The sequence below is a fragment of the Nansenia antarctica genome (genome assembly GCF_963989245.1).
Source record: "Nansenia antarctica genome assembly, chromosome: 12".
NCBI classification, from domain to species: Eukaryota; Metazoa; Chordata; class Actinopteri; order Argentiniformes; family Microstomatidae; genus Nansenia; species Nansenia antarctica.
In genome coordinates this window covers 6,606,536-6,629,011 of record NC_137682.1, presented here as the reverse complement: position 1 = coordinate 6,629,011, position 22,476 = coordinate 6,606,536, and the positions used below count along the sequence as shown (strand labels likewise).

The window sequence follows — 22,476 nt, the reverse complement described above, 5'->3', positions numbered from 1 at the left end:
TACACTACATCAATGGGATCCTATGGAGCGTGTCTCCAACTTCAAGTTCCTGGGTGTCCACATCTTGCGCGACAGCGCCAAAGTCGGCCAGCAGAGGTGGAAAAGCGGAGTCCTTTGTAAATGTTCCCCATGTATAGCTGACACTTGACAGGATTTCTATGAAGAAGAATTATAATCACAGGTTTATAGTAAATATCAAAGTGATATTTTAGGAATGAAAGAATTGTTACAATTGAATCCCATTTGTCTTTTGTTGGTTTTCACAACAATATCACAGTTTAATTCAACATAGTCACATACTGTAACATACTGTTTTCACAGCCCACACTGATATATTCTTGAAATGTTTAAATCACAAATGCCAAAAATTGTCTACAGCTAAGTAAACAACCTTCATTGTATGGCAATAAATTAATACTATGCTTTGTGATGGTTCAGTGTATTGCAGGTCGAAAGTTAAAAAGGTTAGACTAGTCAGGACTTGAGATGGTAAACTGGTAAATATGATGGTAAACTAGGGTAAGTGTTGCCTCCATGCTCCCCCTAGTGTCATCTTCTCTCTGGATGGTAAAATGAGAAGAAAAGAATTCACAAACACTCACAAAAAAACACACACTAATAAAATAAAAAAAAAGAGGTAAAGATAAAGTGTCAGCTAAACGGTGTATATAGCTAAAAGGCGTATACTGTATTATACATCCAGAGGTACATTTTGTTGGTAAACTCTACTGTTAGGTAGTATCTTCACTGTACCCTTATCTGTCACTGCAGATACTGGGCAGAGAAAGCTTCCAGTTGAGACTCCAAATATGTGGCTCTGTGTCTGTGGAAAAAGAGAATGATGCATCACTGGTCTGATATTTATCTAATATCTAGTTATTTGGCCCAATTCCTCATACTACTTGTTGTGGCTATTCCGCTTCAAAATTATAGCCACTGTGGGGCGCTTGGTGGTGTAGCACACTAATCCGTCGACCATGTAATCGCAGTGTTCCAGGTTTGATTCCAGCCGTGGACATATCCTGCATGTCATCCCTCCTCTCTCTCACCCATCCTTCTTGTGCCCCACTCAGAAAAAAATTACTTTAAAATCATAGCCACTGCCCCAGCAATAGAAGAGTTTTTTTTAACGCACCTTTGTTGTCTCACAAGACTTATCAAAATAAGCCTGGATTTTCCTTTAGTGACGTTGATGGAATACCCCCCAGGAACCAAGCGGATGCTCATTGTTTGAAAATAATACACTCAAATATCCTACCAAAATGTTGTAGGCCAGTGCAATAAACAAATAATGTCAAGTGTATGTTGAAGTGTGTGTTTGAGTGTGTGAAAGAGAGAAAATAGATGATAGATGCTAATAGATCCTTAAATGATGGAATGGTTCAAAAACTGTGTTTTGCTCTCAACTAAAGCTAGGACTCCATTGTTCCTCAAACCTTTTCCACTTCCCCCAGTTAGTTTGCACCACACCCTAATTACTAATGGGTGTGGCCAAGTTGGCAATCAGTGGCCAAACTGCCAATCAGTGGCCAAGCTGTCCATCAAAATCAGTAAATCAGAACTATAACAAAAATAGGCGATGTCTTGACATTATAATTATTATTATTCTTTAAATAAGCAAAAAATGCTCATTAGCTCCTACACTATTTGACAGAGTGAAAATATGACAGTGAGGTTAAATGTGCTTCTTAGAACTGCAGAACTGCAGAGTCACTACTCATCTTCCGTCGTAGACTGAAGACCCATCTCTTCAGGTTACACCTTAACTGCTCCTCCTGAGACATCTTCTGCCCCTCAGCACTACGTCTCCTAAAGACACCCGCTTTCCCCTCTACTGTGTCCCTAATAACTTCTATTGCCCCCCTTGTACTGTTTCTCTGTTTCTCCAAAGTAATAAAAATAAATTAAAAATAAATAAATAAATAAAAAGGGTTTTAGAAGAAGGTGATAGGAGAAGGTTTTTCCTTCTATCAGTGGCCCCGGGCCTGAGCTGGATTACTCTTCCTGCTACGACTGGTGGACTGATGATTCTCATGCTTAGTATTCAAATGTATTGATTGTAAGTCGCTTTGGAATAAGGCGTCTGCTAAATGCCAAAAATGTAAATGTTCTTACCTGAGAGCTTTGGAGCGTCGCTGAACTTTCTCTAATCTCTGGATCCTGGAGCTGAGGCGGCGGATCTGCCCCTCCAGCTGCACCTCGCTCAGGTCCACCCGCTGACAGAGACGGCCAAAGGTTCCCATCAACTCCCTGCATGGGAATATCCACTATGAGAGTCTAATGAAGTCAGACTAATCTCTTTTTGTGTTCAGTTTCTGACTGCTATCAGCTTCGACTAAATAAAAACAATGTTATAATTTTTGGGGGAATTTTTTCTGCTTCTTTTCCACAACAATCTCAGCAAACAGACAGCAGTTCTGGGGTAGCACTACTACTAGCCAGGGGACATTTTCGGGAGAACAACAGAGTTTCTCCACATTCTGTCAAATATGGGTGAAATAAGACACACACAAATGTCCGTTGTTAGCTACATTCAGCTGTAATTACAAAAAGCTAACTTGTGACGTAAGAATTATAAGGTTCTATCTCCATTTTTGTCAAAATTTAGTTTTTTACATAATCTGATCCATTAGGTGTTTATGAATGCCTGTGTGGTGTTATTCTTAAAATATTGAATTTTTTGGGTTAGTAATTAATAAAATACAAAGGTTCCATCTCACAAAACATAATGGAATGTAAAAACTTTGACGCTCAATATCTCTGAACTGCCCTAAACGGAGATAGAACCTTATCATTCTAAGCTCATGAACTGTCAAAGTACTGCGTACAGAACCAAAAGCAAAATGTGACTCACTGGTAGACCTGCTGGCTGCAGTTGCCACTGGTCAGGGGGACTATGGCCCTCAATCTGTGGGTGGTATGCTCCACAAACTGCTGCTTCAGCACCCTCTCCCTGGTGGTATTGGTCCAGGTAAACTTCTCATACAGGTACAATAGGCCGTAGAACATTGTGGAGAGTGCAATGAGCCTCCAGCCCACCGACCGCCACACCTGCCTCACAGTGCAGGAGGAGACCACCTGTGTTAGCTTTAGCAGTACATCAACTCATGTTAGCATTTTAATGTACAGTAGCCATAAAAACATGTGTCAGTTAGCTGTAACTGGTACCAACAAAAGAAATAGCTATTTGAAATGTGTGTTTGGCAGTTTACACAGTAGCTTTCCGCTGTGCGCTTTGTATGCATACTGTATACACACCTCGTCTTTGAATGATCTCTGTGAATGATCTGCCTAGAGTGCAGTATAGGTCTTTTCGACAAAGGTCTACTCTACACTATAGTCTAATATTATAAGTAAGTAGCCTTGAGAACCGATGCCTTTGGGCAGTAGCCTATCACTTGTTTCCGGAGCGTGAGGCGGCTTGATGTACCCGCTGGACATGTCTCTGGAAATCTAATATTATGGAGCTAGATTAATGTCAACATTCCTGTGTGTTCAAATGATTCACAAATAAATATATATGACCAAAGGCTTGCCTATGGGCTTTAGGCCAGGATGACTTGGCTATGTGTTGTAACATAACTATAACATAATATGAAATACAAATAAGACTTGATTTGAAGAGAAGGGAAAGTATACGCACCACTCCACCAATGACAAGCACGGTCATGGAGGCTCGGGAGGTGAGCGAGACCAGATCTGTTGCCATGGAGAAGATCAGCTCATCCTGTGGGTTACTCTTTTGAGGATTGGGGTTGAGTGGGGCAGAGGAGGTAGTCTAGAAGGGGTTTTAAATAACAAATTACTGAAACATTCCATCACAGTCAAGGCATAGTATGTTTGGGGTAATTTGGTATTGGGACATCCATTTTGGGCCTTTTAAATAATTAAAACATGAATTATTAAAGATATATCAGCCATTCATTCTTGAAGAATATACAGTAACGTATAAATGCCTCATGAGCTTGGTTCAACTGCCTTACCCCACCAGGGCCCTATTCCACGAAGCGCGATTAAATCTGATCCAGGTTTAAATCAGATCCGGGCGCTAATTTCAGCTTGCGTTCGGTTCCATCAATGTGGCTCAAATAATTCGCTGCTTGGTTGCTATGCAACCAATCCTTCAGAGCAAACCTGGTAGCGAGTAGGTTTACAGGCTGGTTTTGATCTCATGCATGGTCAGACTCAGTCCTTGCATCCATAACTCAGTGTATGAATTTGGGAGTGGTTACATTTCTCCAGCCGCATCACTCTGCTGTTTACCCCCAAAAGGTGAAAGGGTGACTGCTTTGTTGTTGTTGTTTGAATTCCAGATTGCCCCTATAAAAAGTAAAACGTTCAAATGCTGGCTGACCTGACATTTCTGGTCCATGGCTGTCAGGGCTTGTTTGGCATTTGAAGACCCAAGGTAACGATTGACCAGTGCAGTCCAGCCGAAAGAGAATTCGAATTCAATATTCTCCTGGAAGTCTGCACAGAGTGTCGCTAGATTAAGTTTGTAGGCGAGGTCGAACTTCCTGCTTGGTAGGTGAATGTGGAGCTGCTCCTGACTTGGCAGCAAAGACCGAATGTTCTCTGGAAGATATTAAAACAAAGAAAGAATCACACAACATCTACCATTACATTGATAAGAAGAATAGGGAAAATATAAAGAGGAAGATAGCTAGTGCACTGTAGTAATAGACCTATCATGTCATTCTGGGAAGACTGCACACTGCCAATGATCCCTGTAGAACAACGGAAGGCCAAGGATCCACTCATTCTCTCTTCAACATGGACCAGAAGCATCTGCAGGGAAAGCGAAGAGGAAGAAAAGATTACCAGAATATAAAACCATACAGTTGCAATCCAGCACACTCCCACACACTCTCTCATACAAGTCAGACTAATTTAATAATATTGTAGTGAATATCTGTACATCACTGATTGTCTCATCACCAATTAATGGCTAGTATTTTCTGGTTCCCGCTGCCAACTTTTCAGGCTCCGGACCAATATATTTTCGGTCTGAACGCGCCAGCCTGTTCCAGAATTTGTTCGCGAACGGGAACCGGAACGGTTCCTTGGCGGTGTGAAAGCCCTAACAGATGTAGATAATACACACACACACACACACACACACACTCTCCTGACCCCAATGGCACTCTGTCTGTCTGTCTGTCTCTCTCTTTCTTTCTATTTAGGCACCTGTCTACCTAACTGACCTACTCCAACCCTACACCCCTGCATGTGGTCTCTGATCCTCCGATGCTGATCTCCTCATCATACCCCTCACTAGGTGACAAACACTTGGCGACCGTGCCTTCCACCAGCCATCCGATGCTCTGATACACTCAACACATTCAAGACCAGACTCAAGACGCATCTGTTCACTCGCCTTCGTGCAGCATGGCATGGGTCCTGACTAACATTATCCCCCATAGCTGCCTTTTTGTTTGTTGTGTTTGTTTTTGTTGCCTATTGTCCTGCATCTCTTCTTTTTTTTCTGTACAGTGTCCTTGAGTTTGAGAAAGGCGCTTTTAAATAAAATCTATTATTATAATTAGTAGTAGTATTATTTCTGTGTCTGCTGTTAGTTTCAATGTTTGGCTGAAGACAGATGCGGGGTAGAAAGGGGGCAAAGGGAGTTAAATCTGTTGGTCAACTGTAGGAGAATGTAAAAGCTCACTGCTTTGTATAGCGTTAATGCATTTGGTGTTGGATTAAAATCAATGCTGAACTCATCAACCAGTGCAGGGAGACTGTGAATCTGCTCTGCCATGGCACCCGAGACCTGGGGAAAGAGCAGAGGTTTAGTGATAATGTAAAATACACTCACTGAACACTTTATTAGGAACACCTCTAAACCTGTCAACAGTCAAAGCTGGTATGGGGAATGTTTTCTTGGCTCTGAGCTGCAAAGAGAGTGATAAGCTAGAGCTGCAAAATGAGTGATAAGCAAGTAATGTGTTTGTCATTATGAAGAATTGGTGTGAGATGTTCCGATGTTAGTGTTAAAGCGATTGAGAAAAACTGTAATTGACTTCCCCAGACGTAACTTAAGTTAACTGAGGGGGTGTTCTCACTAGAACATTTGCTTCACTTGAAACAGAGTTTAGGATAAAGTTTGCTTTGCTCTGCGTCGTTTGGAGCGGTGAGAACGCGCATTCGAAGTGTTCATTTTGCATTCTGAATAGCCTCTAAGATCTGAGCATTCAGGTAGCCATGAGGGTTGACACTGCTTTCACAAAGACCAAATGGTTTTGGCATCACTGGGCAGTTGTGTCAACAATGCACAGGATACCAACCAGGTTGTTCTCCTATGGTGTTGGTGTGCTCTATCGTACCTTAGCAGCCACCGCCTCTGTAACAGTCTTGATCCTCTCTAGGACGTTCTCAGTCAGACGGTTTAGTTGGCCTCGGACAAACTCCAGCTGGTCCCTCTGCTCTTCTCTTTTCTCCAAGGAAAAGATCCTGCACAGGGCAAACAGTCATTGTAGCAAAGAGGTGAAAAGTGTTCCCTTGCTTTATCTTCCAAATCTCTACTTTATATCTGCATGCAAGATTAGTACGGTAAGCCTTGAGCAAATGTTTGCATGTCAGAATGACCCATAGGGCAAGATCTTGCATTTCTTAAGCGTGAGGCAGCTTGATGTACATGTACGAGTATACCCTCTGGACAGGGCGCTGGTCTGTCACAGGGCCTAACTCATAATCCAAGGAGGGAAAGAGACTTAGGTTACAAACTCACTTCCTTTCAGCAGAGGCAATGTTGATGGCGTCCATGACTGCTTTGATGGCCTCAGTGATCTGCCATGCCCGGACTGTGTGCTGCTCAAACTTCGTTTTGACAGCAGACTGTGAGATGAACTCCTGTGATGTTATAAATGGGTTAGCATGTTTGATTTGATTTGATTTATTAGGATCACCATTTGCATCAGCTAGTCTTCCATCACTTCCAGGGGATTGTGTTGCTTCACTTGTTATTGGAAAGTGATTTTATTCTGGGTTTTTAAGATATGACCTGGTAGGGCGTTCCATTCAACCATAGCCCTATACAGCACTGTACGTTCTGAATTTGTTTTACTTTTTGGAATTGTGGTAGTTACCACTGGTGGCATGTCTGGTGGGGTATGTGTGTGCATCAGAGCTGAGTGTAAGCTGCCTATACAAACAGAGAGAGGTTTACAGAACATTAATATTTTTTACAAATGAAAGAAGTGATGCTTTTAACCTCTCATCGACTTTAAGCCAGAAGAGTCGGTCATGCATGTCGTTATATATTTGCTCAAATTGTGCACTGCGGGGCAAGCCGAGCTGCTTGGAACCCGTCGTGAACCCGTTGTAGCTTCCCTATATTTGTTTTGGTAGTGCCAGACCAGACCACCGGGCAGTAATCTAATTGTGATAACACTAGGGTCTACAAGACATGTTGAGTCAGATGTGATGTTAATAAAGAAAAACATCTCTTGACTACAGATATGTTTTTCCCCATCTTTTGCACAAGTGAGTCTATATGTCTTGACCACATTAATTTACACTCTAAAATTACACCAAGAAGCTTTGTTTCCTGTACTTGCTCAATAGCTGCATTGTTCATTACCAGATGTAGCTGTGGTTTGTAGCTTAATGAGTATTTTGATCCAAATACAATGTTCTTATTCTTAGATATGTTCAGGACAAGTTGGTTTTCAGTAATCCAGTTAAATACTATGTGCAGCTCTTCGTTGAAGGCATGTGACTATTGACCATATATTGGTCTAGCACAGTGGAGGCTGGTGGAGGCAGAAATCAGAGGACGGGCTAATTGTAATTAATAATTAATAATTTTGCCATTTAGCAGACGCTTTTATCCAAAGCGACTTACAATTACGAATTACAGGGACATTCCCCCTGGAGTAACTGAGGGCTAAGTGCCTTACCCAAGGGCACACTAGTAGTGGTGTGGCTTCAGGCGGGATTTGAACTCACAACCTTCCGTTCACAAGTCCAACTCACTATCCACTAGACCACCACTACCCCATTAATTGTAATGATACCATTCCAATCCATGCATTACAATGATGTAGCTGTGGTCATCAATGCTATGTCTCTTTTTCCTACCTGAAAGGTCCTCTCGAAACACTGGAACTCCTTCAGTCTCTCATGGAATCCTTCAGCTAACGCACCATCTGACCAGCACAGGTCAGTCAAAGGACAGGGATCAACACCATTGACGGACATTGGACATGGAAGAGTAAGGTGACAGTCACACAAAACAGGTTTTGTAACAACTGAGAGCTTGCCGGTGGAATTTGTTCTCAGTACAGCGTATTATTCTCTGCAGCACACAAATTACAAAAACAAACAAGTGCACACTGGGATTGGCGCCATGGAGGGACCAAGTCATTTGATTGGACGGGAGGCGTTCCGTGGGTACTGGTCGGATATCCGCGGGGCGAGTTTGCGAACGCACCATGAGACTTGTTCACACAGTCTCGCTCTTATTGTCTGATATGGGACAGGAGGGAGGAACAGGAACAACTTCTCCACTCAACGATTGACATAGATCATCAATACTCTGCCTCTCCCACTCCGGAGCTTTACAAAACTAAGCTGAATCTCAAATCATTATCGTCCGATAACACCTTCTAAATGTCATACATTCTCCTAGGTGGTATGCATCTCCCTGGCTGCGGAGAAGGCTTTTGACAGAGTGGACTGGGTGTATTTATTTGAATGTCTGATAGCGTTTGGCTTTGGACCCACTTTTATTGCATGGATCAAACGCCTATACTCATCACCTAAGGCATCGGTAGTTACGAACGGGAAGCGCGCCGCATTTTTCTCGTTGTCGCCAGGGGTGCCCACTGAGCCCACTTCTATTTGCATTCGCCATTGAATTTCTGTCCTCAGCTGAAGCTCCCAAGTGACAACCTCCAAACCTTAAGTGTTTGGAGAGGATCAGCAAAGAGGAGTGGGCCAAAATCCCTCCTGGGATCTGCGCAAACTTGGTGACCTCCTTACCTGTCTCTGGCCTGCCCTGGGCATGGTGCATCCTGTAACTGAGCGTCTCCTTTGCAGACACAAAGAAGATCCTCCCGGCTGCCTCCTGCGGACTCACCACCCTCAACTCCTCTGCCAGGAAACCGATACAGCGGTCCATGTGCTGCTTACGCACCTGCAAAAAAAGCACTTTGCATGTTCACATTTGTTTCTAAATTAACTTCCTATTCTGATGTTTTGTTCACAGAGTGTTCACAGAGTAGGAATTGTGCCATCCAATTTAACTACAAGCTTTCTCTCCTGAGAGTTATGGTCCAGTCGAGGCTGGTCAGAGGATGGGATCATTGTAATGAATGGAATGGAATGAGGCTCCAAGAGACTAATTCCTCACTCTATTCCATGAATTACAATGTGCCAGTCATCTGATTTCTACCTTCATCAGCCTCTCCTGTTATGGTCAGATGCAGTAACTGCTCTGGGATCATGGGATCAAGGATACTCTACGAGTATAACCCCTAATGTCTATGATCCTAATTCTCAATGTAGTTTTTGATAATGTTTCTTTTAGTCTTTGACTCACATCATCTATGTACTCTGGTTCTGACACAGAGGCGTCCCACCGGTTGTTCAGGATGAAGATGTTGGGCTTGGATATGCGCTCGCTCACTTTGTGGAAGAAGTGCTTCTCCTGTGGAAAATAATCATGACGTATCGTGACGTTAGAATTATAAGGTTCTATCTCCATTTTTGTCAAAATTGAGTTTTTTTACATAATCGGATCCATTAGGTGTTTATTAATTCCTGTGTGGTGTTATTTTAAAAATGTTGACATTTTTTTGTTAGTAATTAATAAAATACAAAGGTTCCATCTCACAGAACATAATGGAATGTAAAAACTTTGACGCTCAATATCTCTGAACTACCCTAAACGGAGATAGAACCTTATCATTCTAAGCTCACGGTATGTACATGGCTAGAGATGTTATAGACAAAATGTAGGGACTTTTTTTCAATGAAAAATTAGCCATAGGTGATCTGAGTACTACACTAACTAACTTGTTCCGGTTGTGTATTCTTCAAGGTGTTATAGTAAGACAAGACAAGAACAGTTTTCTATGATGTTGATGATGTGTCAGTCGACAGGTTTTGAGACTTTCTTACTGTGTTCATCAGGGTGGACTCTGCATTGCCCACTAACACAAAGACATCAGCGTCCAGACAGAACTTGTCAATCCAGCTGTCGAGCTCAGAAGTCATATCTGTCCCCGGGCTATAAGAAGGTGGTATTAGAATATTTCAATAACATTTCAGCATGAGGAGAGTTCTGTCTCTCGTGCAAATTATAGACCTGTACTATATAAATGACAATAAAGACCATTCATTCATTCATTCATTCATATCTTATGACAAATGTCATCATCTTGGTAACTCCCCTCTCTTATCTCTGCTGTGTCTGTCTGTGTGTGTGTGTGTGTGTGTGTGTGTGTGTGTGTGTGTTTACGTGTTTACCTGTCCATAAGAACCAGGTCATCACATAGCAGGGCACATCTGGACTTGGGCCAAAAGACCTTCACCAGGCAGCCTGAGTCTAGACTGCGCTCCATATGCAGAGCATGTGCCAATTGATTCACTGTCTGCACGAGGAGGGAGGTAGAGAGAGAGAGAGAGAGAGAGAGAGAGAGAGAGAACATCAGGGGGGCGATTTTCGAAATTGCTTTGCCTGTATTGAAAAGGTAGCATGCTCATGCTCAAGGCATGATCATGGACAGAATCGTTTCCCTGTTTTTCCTTTTCATGACACAAATATCTAAATAATCTATTATAATCTATTATACTAGGCATTGGAAAGGCATCATCCAGCGAAAGAGTTTATCATACTGTATATACACACAGTGGGGGAAATAAGTAGTGAACACATCAATATTTTGTCCAGTAAATGTATTTCCAATGAGCCTATTCAAGTGAAATTTGCACCAGACGTTGGTATTAACTCAAACAATCCAGACAAACAATCTAAACATTAAAGTCCATATGTAAATAAAGTTATGTGTAATAAAGTGGAATGAAACAGGAAAAAAGTATTGAACACACTAACTGAAATTAATTTAATACTTGTAGTGGAGAAGCCTGTGTTTGTAATGACAGCTTCAAGGCGCTTTCTGTATGAAGTAACTAATCGCCCGCAGTATTCAGGTGTGATTTTGGCCCATTCCTCTACACAGATTGTATTTAAATCTTGAAGATTGCGAGGGGCCCTCTTGTGAATCTGGATCTTCAGATGCTTCCACAAATGTTCAATTGGGTTTAAGTCAGGTGATTGCCTGGGCCATTCTAACAAGTTGATTTTCTTTCTCTGAAACCAATTGCGAGTTTCCTTTACTGCTTGTCAAAATGAATGGACAAAATCACACCTGAATACTGCGGGCGATTAATCACTTCATACAGAAAGCGCCTTGAAGCTGTCATTACAAACAACGGCTTCTCCACTACAAGTATTAAATTAATTTCAGTTAGTGTGTTCAATACTTTTTTCCTGTTTCATTCCACTTTATTACACATAACTTTATACATACAATGGCCTCTTAAAATGACAGTGTGCCTCTAAGAGGCTTATGATATAATGAAAATAGTGTTGTTGTTGTCGTCATCCCCCTACCCCGCCCCCCCAGCTATGATATGCTCACTGTGACAGTAAAGAGTGATTTGTATTTACCAATATTGCCTGTCTTCATGTTAAGCACCATCCTGAGCCAGAGGGGAGTGAGTTGGAGACTGTGACAACGGAGTGTATGTGTTACGGTACATGTGGGAATACGGTACATGTGGGAAAACTAGGGTTAGGGTTAGGTGCTACGTCCACTTGGTACATGCTGGCATGTCTAACCCTACCCCTAATCCTAACCCTAACCTTAACCGTAGCACCTAACCCTAACCCTAGTTTTCCCACATGTACCGTAACATATAGATAAACTCCTATAGGGAAGAGGACAGACTTGTGAATACAGCTCCTCCTAAACCAGATGTTTGGCAGTGACAAAGTGTACAGAGGTGGATTTGGTTCCAGGGCTGATAACATTCAACACTTCTTCACAGGCAAAAGATTACAGAGACTCTTTTTAATAGTGTCAGGTGAGGTGAGGTTCTGGTCAATGGAGAATCTAATCAATATCATGTTTTCTTTAATGAAATGAATTATACATCATCAAAACATGTTGTGTTACATGAAACATTTAATTGATTAAGACTTAAAAAAAGAAAATATTTTTGGTCAGTAGTGTCCTCAGGTGGATTCGAACCCACGGGTGAAAACACGGCAAGAAAGGGTCAATAAAACGTCAAATCTCCGCGGTCCCAGGGTAAAGACAGGACACAAGTGTAAACGTTTTTTGTACCAAGTTTCCAAGTTTGGAAAGTGTACCAAGTGTACAAAGTTTCGTGCTTTTATGAAAAATAGTTTACCCTAAAATTAACACATATTACCCGCACTACAAGATGATGGGTATCATCATCTCATCAGGTTTAACAATAAGCACGACCGCAACCTCTTTATCTCCCTGTTACTCGTCTAAATATATGACGTTGTTGGATTTATAAAAAGTTCAAAGCAAAGGCCATTGATTTGATCATATTGATGTTCAATATCTCAGAGTGGTCTTGTCACACTTTAAACATTTTACATTTTAAAGTTGTCGATGAAAAAGATGATGATGATTATATAATCATTTGTGTTTTTGATAGCAAGCAATCTTCTTGTTACCAATAAATACATACAAATACTATAGGCCCTAGACCTAATGGATTTAAAGATGTAAAACAAATGGAGCTCCTGAGACCAGGCTGGGCTGCAGACAATACTCAGACGGATGACGTCATAATCACAACAGTCGAGATGACATAAAAACGTCACAAACAAATGTGGGTTTATAAAAGACGATTGAGCCAGTTTGATGTCAGTATCACTGAAGGATCAACACGGATCAACACGCTATCACAAGGTAAGCGCCTGTGGATGTTAGCGTACTTGTGTGTGTGTGTGTGTGTGTGTGTGTGTGTGTGTGTGTGTGTGTGTGTGTGTGTGTGTGTGTGTGTGACTGGGTGTGTGTGTGTGTGGGGGGGGGGGGTCTGGGTGTGGCTGCGCGGGTGTGTGTGTGTGTGTGTGTGTGTGTGTGTGTGTGTGTGTGTGTGTGTGTGTGTGTGTGTGTGTGTGTGTGTGTGTGTGCGTGTGTGTGTGGCTGCGCGCGGGTGTGTGTGCGCGCGAGCGTTGACTCCGCTGAGTGTCGAAGTCTAGCTCGTTTATTGTTTGAAAGTGATGAAAAGTGTTGGCCAACAGAGATTCTTATATAAAGAAGCTTTCCCTTTACAACCCGACGTCCTGGCCGTCATTTAGGAAGGTAGAAATACAACAATGATAATGGCTTTTTGGCACGTTGCACCTGTTGTTGTCATGAAAGCTGAAATAATCGAACAAACCCTTGGAAATATCTGGAAACGAAACACACAATGGCTGCGTTCGTAAATTCGCTCTGAGAGAGATTGCGCTACCTGACTGCGCTACCTGATTGGCCAGTGAAACGCTGCTCTTCTCAATTCTTTTTATTTTTTTTTATTTTTTACATACAGGACAAGTAATTGTTTTTATAAATATGTATAGTTAGTATATTGATGTATGCTAGCTAATTTAGCTGACTAGCCAAGCGTTGTCACGACAACGGGTGATGAGAGGAGTGGCGTTTCATCGGCCAATCAGGTTAGCGCTTCTTTTATGAATATTAATGAGCTTTCCCCTGGGACCCAACCTACGTTTCGGAAATTCTGGGTTCAACGTCCTAGTAATGTGATTGGGCAAGAGGCGTTCCATGAGTTCTGATCAGATTTCCAGAGCGAGATTACGAACGCAACCTTAATCGTGGCTCCGCTGACCCCCACACATCGCGAGATTTGGTTTCTTTGGGTGACGAGTAAACTGTTCAGCTTTCATGCACCTGCAACTGATGCTTCAATCACAATGTCGCGCAATGTCAACGTCAGTCACTTTTGAAGTTCAAACAGCCTCACAGTGATCCATGAACTCATTCCAAGTCATTCTATAATAATAATAATAATAATAATAATAATAATAATAATAATAATAATATATAAATATAAAATACGTCATTTCACATTCTCTTCCTTGTTCAGTTGTTTGTAGAAAGTTGCAGAAATGCCAAAAAACAAGAAGGAGAGCCAGGGAGAAGATGGCTTCAATGTCCAGTCTGCTTGGAAGTCTCTGAAGTCATCCTCCCTCAGGGCCCCCGGGGACCACAACAAGGCCCATAGAGCAGCCAGCCCGGAGGAGCAACCCGGAGGTGTGTGTGTGTGTGTGTGTGTGTGTGTGTGTGTGTGTGTGTGTGTGTGTGTGTGTGTGTGCGCTGAGTAGAGATCAACGTGAGTCTTGTGTGTAAATTACCGGAGAGTCTTGAATTACAGATTTGCGCTTTAAAAATGTGCCTTGACAAGTAAAAGTCTACGGGCTTGACGGCCCGCCTGTATTAATAGAGTGTTTTAACTTTTTAGGTTAAATTATTCACTTTAATTGGTCCCAGAAGGCCTTGCGGCAAGACGTCATAGAAGTTGACAGTTTAGTTTATTCTCTTCCTTCCGTTTCTTATATCGTAGTCATGCGCAGGAGCGCTCAGAGGAAGCTGGAGGAGGTGAAGGAGAAATGGAGGACCGTGCTGGAGGCCAAGGACTCTGAGCTGGAGGCCAAGGACTCTGAGCTGGAGGCCAAGGACTCTGAGCTGGAGGCCAAGGACTCTGAGCTGGAGGCCAAGGACTCTGAGCTGGAGGCGGAGAAGGCCAGCAGCGCTCTGGCAAAGGCGGAGTTGGAGAGAGCGAGGGAGGAGGTGGAGGAGGGCCGACAGAGAGAGAAAGGCCTCCTCCAAAAGCTCCACGGTATGGAGCTAGAATTAATTAATTAATTTTGCCATTTAGCAGACGCCTTTATCCAAAGCGACTTACAATTACGAATTACAGGGACATTCCCCCTGGAGTAACTGAGGGCTAAGTGCCTTACTCAAGGGCACACTAGTAGTGGTGTGGCTTCAGGCGGGATTCGAACTCACAACCTTCCGATCACAAGTCCAACTCACTATCCACTAGACCACCACTACCCCCAGAAAAGAGGAGCCTCGTACATGCTTCAACTCCAAATGAATGGAAAAGATAGGCACCATATAATTCTGTTTGGATCGACAATCGGTAACTCTGTAACTGTTTTTGAGAAATGCAAATTGTAACGTCCAGAATTAAAGTGAACATCCAATAACTCGTTTATTGTTTGAAAGTGCTCAAAAGTGTATGCCAACAGATTTTTTAATATAAAGAAGCTTTTGCTTTATAACCCGACGTCCTAGCCATCATTTAGGAAGGTAGAAATACAACAAGGATACAGATTTTTGGCACGTTGGCACGTTACTTACTTACTTACTTACTTACTTACTTACTTGGCACGTTACTTACTTACTTACTTACTTACTTACAACTGATGCTTCGATCACAATGTCGCGCAATATCTATACGTCAGTCACTTTTGAAGTTCAAACAGCCTCACAGTCATCCATGAACTCATAGGTGACAAGTCATTCTATAATAATAATATATAAATATAAAATACGTAATTTCATATTCTCTTCCTTCCGTTTCTTATATCGTAGTCATGAGCAGGAGCACTCAGAGGAAGCTGGAGGAGGAGAAGGAGAAATGGAGGGCCGTGGTGAAGGCCAAGTGGAGGGCCGCGGCCAAGGACTCTGAGCTGGAGGCCAAGGACTCTGAGCTGGAGGCCAAGGACTCTGAGCTGGAGGCGGAGAAGGCCAGCAGCGCTCTGGCAAAGGCGGAGTTGGAGAGAGCGAGGGAGGAGGTGGAGGAGGGCCGACAGAGAGAGAAAGGCCTCCAAAAGCTCCACGATATGGAGCAAGAAAAGAGGAGCCTCCTCAACAAGAGTCTGCAGAGGGAGGCCCTGGAGGACAAGGACTCTGAGCTGGAGGAGGAGAAGGAGAAATGCAGGGCCGTGGTGGAGGCCAAGGACTCTGAGCTGGAGTCCAAGGACTCTGAGCTGGAGGCGGAGAAGGCCAGCAGCGCTCTGGCAAAGGCGGAGTTGGAGAGAGCGAGGGAGGAGGTGGAGGAGGGCCGACAGAGAGAGAAAGGCCTCCTCCAAAAGCTCCACGATATGGAGCAAGAAAAGAGGAGCCTCGTCTGTGACGACCTGGAGAAGGAGAGGAGCCAGGCCCTCGCTGCCCAGCGAGAGACTGAGGGGAGCCTGGCCGGGGTCAAGGCGACCCTCCTGGAGACCGTCAAAGCCACCAGGGAGAAGAAGAAGAAAGGGAAATTCAGGAAATTCTGTTCAATGGTGAAGCGCAAGGTAAAACAGAAATATACAGTGAATTTATAAGAGAGCCACATTCCACACAATTTCACATTAAGGAAATGTAATGTAAAGGTCTTACCAGTTTATCGTAAAACAACAGACAAGCTATGCTTTGTTGTTGTAGGAATACTGGGGTTTTAAGAGATATGTTCTGTCATTGATTCTTCTTCTGTAACAACTGATATAGTGCAAGAGGACCAACCAGGCTGGTGTCCAGCCTCCAGCTGAAGGACAGAAGGACATCAAGGTAGGTGTCCAGCCTCCAGCCCCAGGACAGGAGGGCATCGAGGTTGCCCACGACGATGGACACAGCAGAGGTAAGTCAACATGTAGAACACATAGACCAAGGACATACTAACCAAACTAATGAAGTATTCTATTCTGTAGCTAAGGCCTGGTGAAGCTCATATGAACTCTCTCTCCTCTCTCTAGCGGCCAGCCCAGTGACAGCTGAGACGACGCCTTGTGAGGAGAGCGGAGCTTCAAAGAAACAGAAGCGTTCCCAGAGGATGCTGAAGAGCCTTGGGCTGCTGAGCTGCTATCCAGGCAGACGGCCTCCGTCCCCCCAGTAACCGTCTTCACGACGATGGAAACAGCAGAGGTAAGTCAACACATAGAACACATAGACCAAGGACATACTAACTAAACTAATAAAGTATTCTATTCTGTAGCTATAGGCCTGGTAAAGCTCATATGAACTCTCTCTCCTGTCTCTAGCGCCCGTCCTCCAGAGGACGCTCACAACTGCAAACAGCCTTGGCCGGAGCTGCTGTCCACCGTGAATAAAAAATAATTTGGATTGCATTCCTTTTGCTTGTGCATTTTTCATATCTTATGAACTTGTTATGCTGAAGATTGTGTAACTAGATAAGTGATCTTAAATATCATAGCTAGAAGCAACTGCGATTACAGCAACAAATATAGTAGCTAAGCATGTTTACAGCTATGCCTGAGGCAATATCCCAATAGAAATGTAATCATAACAAGAATCATATACAAGAATCATATACAAGAATCATAACAAGAATCATGTACAAGACATATAATGAATCATTAGAAATATACATGAGCTAGAAATGGTATGCCTACTGAAGAAAGATGGTCATCCATTCTCCCTCCCTCCCTCCCTCCCTGATACTAAACAACAAAGTAATTACTATTAAAGTGATTATTACTATACATTTATTAACTTTAACTTTATGAAGCAGTTTAATTGGAGTTGTGTTAGCCACATAAAGAAAATACATATCTAGAACTGAATTATGAAGGTTACTATGGGATTAGGTTAGAGAGAGAGAAGGAATGAGGATTGTGTTACAAGCAATATCCCCCTACCTGGTCGTACCCTTAAATGTCCACTAGATGGCAGGCATGTATCAGCATAAAGCAGGGGTCTCCAACCTTTTTTCATCTGAGAGCTACTTTGAAAAAATGTAAGTGGCCGAGCGCTACTCATATCTATGGACTAAAATGTTTAGATATTTTGTCTGGATTGTTTGAGTTAATACCAAAGTCTGGTGCAAATTTCACTTGAATAGGCTCATTGGAAACACATTTACTGGACAAAATCTTGATGTGCTCAATACTTATTTCCCCCACTGTATGTAGATACTGTAATGTAGCTTTTTTGGGACCTATACTGCAGTTTGACCCCTGACCTTGATGCTCTTCCTGTCCTCGGAGCCCTCCGTGGTGAGGTAAGCCTCATCCCCATCTGTGCCCTCTACCCTCAGGAAGCAGTTGGTAGTGTGGCCAATGCCGCTGGGCAGGACCTGGTCTCCCAGCATGGCGTTGATCACCGTGCTCTTACCGTTACTCGTCCTGTGAGAGGAAGAGGGAGGAAAAGGTCTCTGAACATTAACCATATTCATACACTTGGCCTGGTGCTATTGTTTCTCATGTCCTCCTAGTCATATCAATTATAGTTTTTACAGATATCTCAAGACCACATTTTACCAAAGTAAACCAACATCAGCAGTCATTCAATATTTACATGGTTATTTGCTTCTACTTTACACGGTAAAAAAGAGGTACTGACAAATGTGTTCTAATCATACTGTACATTAGCCCCCAGAATGCACTGCAACAGATACATGTTTCTCTGTTTTGTTGTCGTCTCTCTCAAATACCTGCCAAAAAAAGCCACCTTCATGTGTCTGCGAGCCAGCACCTCCCGAATGGAGGCCAGTTTCCTGCCACAGGTCTGGATCTCAACGCACTGCTCCGCAACTGCAACCTGCTCCAGGTCTGCACTCCGCTGGGTCTCTGTCATTACAAATGCAGACACTAATGAGATGAGAACTAAATGCCCCCAAAATATGACAGGGTCAAGCATATGTAGCCAGGTGCAGTGGCGGACTCAGGCTGTTTGAAGGGCAGGGGCGAAAAGAAAAAAAGGGCACCTACTGCATAAAATGGGACCCCATCAGTGCACATGGTCAAGTTTAGACCATTGGAAGGGCAGCCAATAGGGCACATCCTCTAATTTTGCCACTCAAAAGGGCACTTAAGTGCGACGTTTTTTCAACGGTGGGGGCACATGGTCAAATTTAGACCATTAGAGGGGCACCAATAGGGCACATCCTCTCATTTTCGCCACTCAAAAGGGCATTTTTGCCACTCAAAAGGGCACTTAAGCGAGGCGGTCGCCCCCCCTGCCCCCCCCTGAGTCCGCCAGTGGCCAGGTGTATACTTATAAGGTAATCAACGAAGTATGTGTGAAAGACTTTTTAGATGCAGATTATAGCGACAAAAGGTCAACCACGGTCAACTATACTTCCCGAAGAGTTCGTTTCTTGTCTCTATAACAATTGAAATAGTTAACAATACAGATAGTTAACAATAACTTCAAAGAACATGCATGCAACAACTGAGAAGACTCTGAATGTCTCTTGTGTTTTCTTACCCTCTACGAACTCTGACCCCTCTTTCACAAACTCCAGCAGCTGATCAAACACACTGTTGATTGTCATCTTCGCCACCACAAATTGCTTGAGGGGTGAAGGGTCCCCCCACTGGTCCATTTCAACTTTATTGAGAAACATATTCAAATTCATAGACATGTACAGATGCAGACAGACAGACAGACACACACACACACACACACACACACACACACACACACAGTACTTGCAAAATACATGAAAATTACTTATAAATATGCATACAAAATGCAAATATGTACTCACCTTGACAATGGGAAAGAGGCAGCGACAAGAGAACAATTCACAGAGGATGTGAACATGCCGGTCTCCCAACAAATGAGTTGAAAAGCATTGCTGTAAACAAGGTTTGACAACACCCAACTTCTCTCACTATATCATTTCACTAGTTCACCAAATATAATTTAATTCATCATTATGTTGTCTATAATAGGCCCCTGTTTCTGCCATATTCTGTATTAGCTACATTCTATTCATACTGTACCACACAATCTCCTCACACTTTGAAAACAGAATACCTGCCGAGAATACCTGCTGTCAGTCAGGACGCAGGATTACACAGCCTCTTTAGCTGGTGTGTGTGCGTGTGTGTGTGTGCGTGTGTGTTTACCCAGAGCTCTGCCTGTAGAGCATGATAAGACAGAGACAGGAAGCTCCAATCCTCTTACCCAGGACACACTGCAGGTGGTTTAGTGTTGTGTGTTATACCTCTTGTCTATTTCCAGTAGCTACTATGAATACAATATTTTGCTGTAGTACATAAATATGTTTTTAATTGGTTGTAATTGTTAATTGTGTGCTTTTATAATAGGTGTAATGTATCCATCTTGTGTAAGAGGCCTCCACAGGGCCTCCTGGAGACTTTTAAAGTGGTGAAGAAAAAGCTAGAACACTGCACCAGCAGTTTCAGGCCACAAGGGAGAGGTCAAGTGTTGATTCAAGTGTTGATGAGAACAGTTGTCATGATTCCATCTGGCTGCCAGAGGGCGGCAGAAATCACCCCAGAGACCGTTGACACACACACACGCACACACGCACACGCACACGCACGCACACACACACACACACACACACACACACACACACACACACACTCACACACACACACACACACACACACACACACACACACACACACACATCACCGGGGAAAAAATGACTACCGTTCTTAAATGCAGAGCTGCTACTGCCAGCATCTTTGTACATTGAGTTTGACTTCGATAATGGCCATCAATAATGTTTTATTTCACTTCATTATAAATTGTTCTGGGTTCAGTCTCTGCTGTCATCCATCCTCGGTGAAAAAAAAAGTGAAACGGATATAAGCAGTCACACACACACACACACACACACACACACACAGACAGGGAGACACAGAGAGAAGCAAAGAGAAAGTGTATGTGTATGTGTCTGTCTAGTAGACAAATCAATGAAGGCCTATTGACAAACAAAGTAAATGTGACAGGGTCTGGTTAAGAACTCCTCAAGTAGGGCATGGTCATTTTTTATTTTTTTCCAGATTATGAAGGTGCAGATTGTAAGCTTTCATGTATGAAAGTCATGTATGATGTGTCATACATTGAAATCTGAAAATAGTTGAAGAAGATTATGCTGATTTGAATGTTGGTACACCTCAAACCAAATAGTGGAGAAACACGCTCTGAATGAAAACACATGCTAAACAGCTGCTGTTTTCAACCATGAATGAGTTTCTTCCACCTCTGTACTGGAATTTTGGACCACTCTTCTTTTGCCAACTGCTCCAGGTTGCTTCACATTTGCTTCACATTTGAAGGGTGCCTTCTTTCAACTGCTGTTTTAAAATCACTCCACAGGTGTCCTATGATATTTAGATCTAGACTCATTGCTGGCCACTTCAGAACTCTCCCAACACTTTGTCTTAAACCATTTCTGGGTGCTTTTTGGAGTATGTTTTGGGTTATTGTCCTGCTGGAAGACCCATGACCTCTGACGGAGACCCAGCTATCTGACACTGGGCCCTATATTGCGCCACAACATTCTTTGGTAGTCTTCATATTTCATGATGCCATGCATACAGTCAAGGCATCTGGTGCCAGAAGCAGCGAAGCAACCCCAAAACATCTGTGAACCGCCACCATATTTGACTGTAGAGACGTGTTTTTTTCTTTCAAAGCCTAATTTTGTTTTCTGTAAACAGTACAATGATGTGCGTTACCACTTAGTACCATGTCGTGAGCTTATAAGGTTCTATCTCCGTTTAGGGTAGTTCAGATCTTGAGCGTCAAAGTTTTTACATTCCATTATGTTTTGTGAGATGGAACCTTTGTATTTTATTAATTACTCACTAAAACATTTCAACATTTTAAAAGTAACACCACACAGGCATTAATAAACACCTAATGGATCAGATTATGTAAAAAAAACTCAATTTTGACAAAAATTTAGATAGAACCTTATAATTCTAACGTCACGATGTGCTTGAATGAGTTTGGCAGTTGATCAAGGTTTTTGTCTACCATTCGAACAATCCTCTGTTGCAATCTTTCATCAATGTTTCTCTTCCGTCTACGTCTATGGAGGTTAACTACAGTGCCACAGGCTGTAAACTTCTTGATGACGTTGTGCACAGTGGACACAGGAACATTAATGGAAATGGACTTGTAGCCTTGAGATTGTCCATGCTTTTCCACAATTTTGGTTCTCAAATCCTCAGACAATTCTGTGCTCTTCTTTCTTCTTTCTTTCTCCATACTCAGTGTCAAACCTTTTTCCATTTTAACTGGTTGCAAGTGTGATTTCTATATTGCCCGCACCTGTAACTTGCCACAGGTGAATTTAAATACAAATTAAAGGAGCATTACATGCTTGAAATACAATTATTTCTTACAATTTTGAAAAGGTGACAATCATTTTGTCCAGTCACACTTTTTGGAGTTCTGTGTGGAATGTTGTCAGATTTGGCTTTTTTCTCAGCTTTTTTGTGTTGCTCCAATGCAAACAAAAGAAATAAACATGTGAATAACAAAGGATTTGTAATTGCAACAATGTTCTGACAGAAGTGCAAAAAGGGTGCCATTGTTGCCCATGACTGGATATGCTGCAATGGTACTACTGTGGTAGGACATACATCATTATGGTATTTGAGAGATACTGTATTTCCTATACTTTTCATGTCTATCATCTAAG

General features: G+C 42.7%; 1 protein-coding gene across 1 annotated transcript; it reads right to left on the bottom strand.

The window, feature by feature from the left end:
* Positions 1-762: 762 nt before the first annotated feature.
* Positions 763-19,389, bottom strand: mfn1a (mitofusin 1a; the record flags this gene model as incomplete). Its single annotated transcript, XM_080543325.1, has 17 exons — positions 763-823; positions 2,116-2,250; positions 2,855-3,051; positions 3,644-3,778; positions 4,355-4,575; positions 4,686-4,788; positions 5,669-5,773; positions 6,327-6,453; positions 6,731-6,852; positions 8,083-8,150; positions 8,986-9,139; positions 9,545-9,652; positions 10,126-10,234; positions 10,474-10,598; positions 18,025-18,187; positions 18,496-18,631; positions 19,272-19,389. 17 exons carry the CDS (start codon positions 19,387-19,389, stop codon positions 763-765), a joined length of 2,187 nt encoding a protein of 728 aa, XP_080399451.1.
* Positions 19,390-22,476: the final 3,087 nt, after the last annotated feature.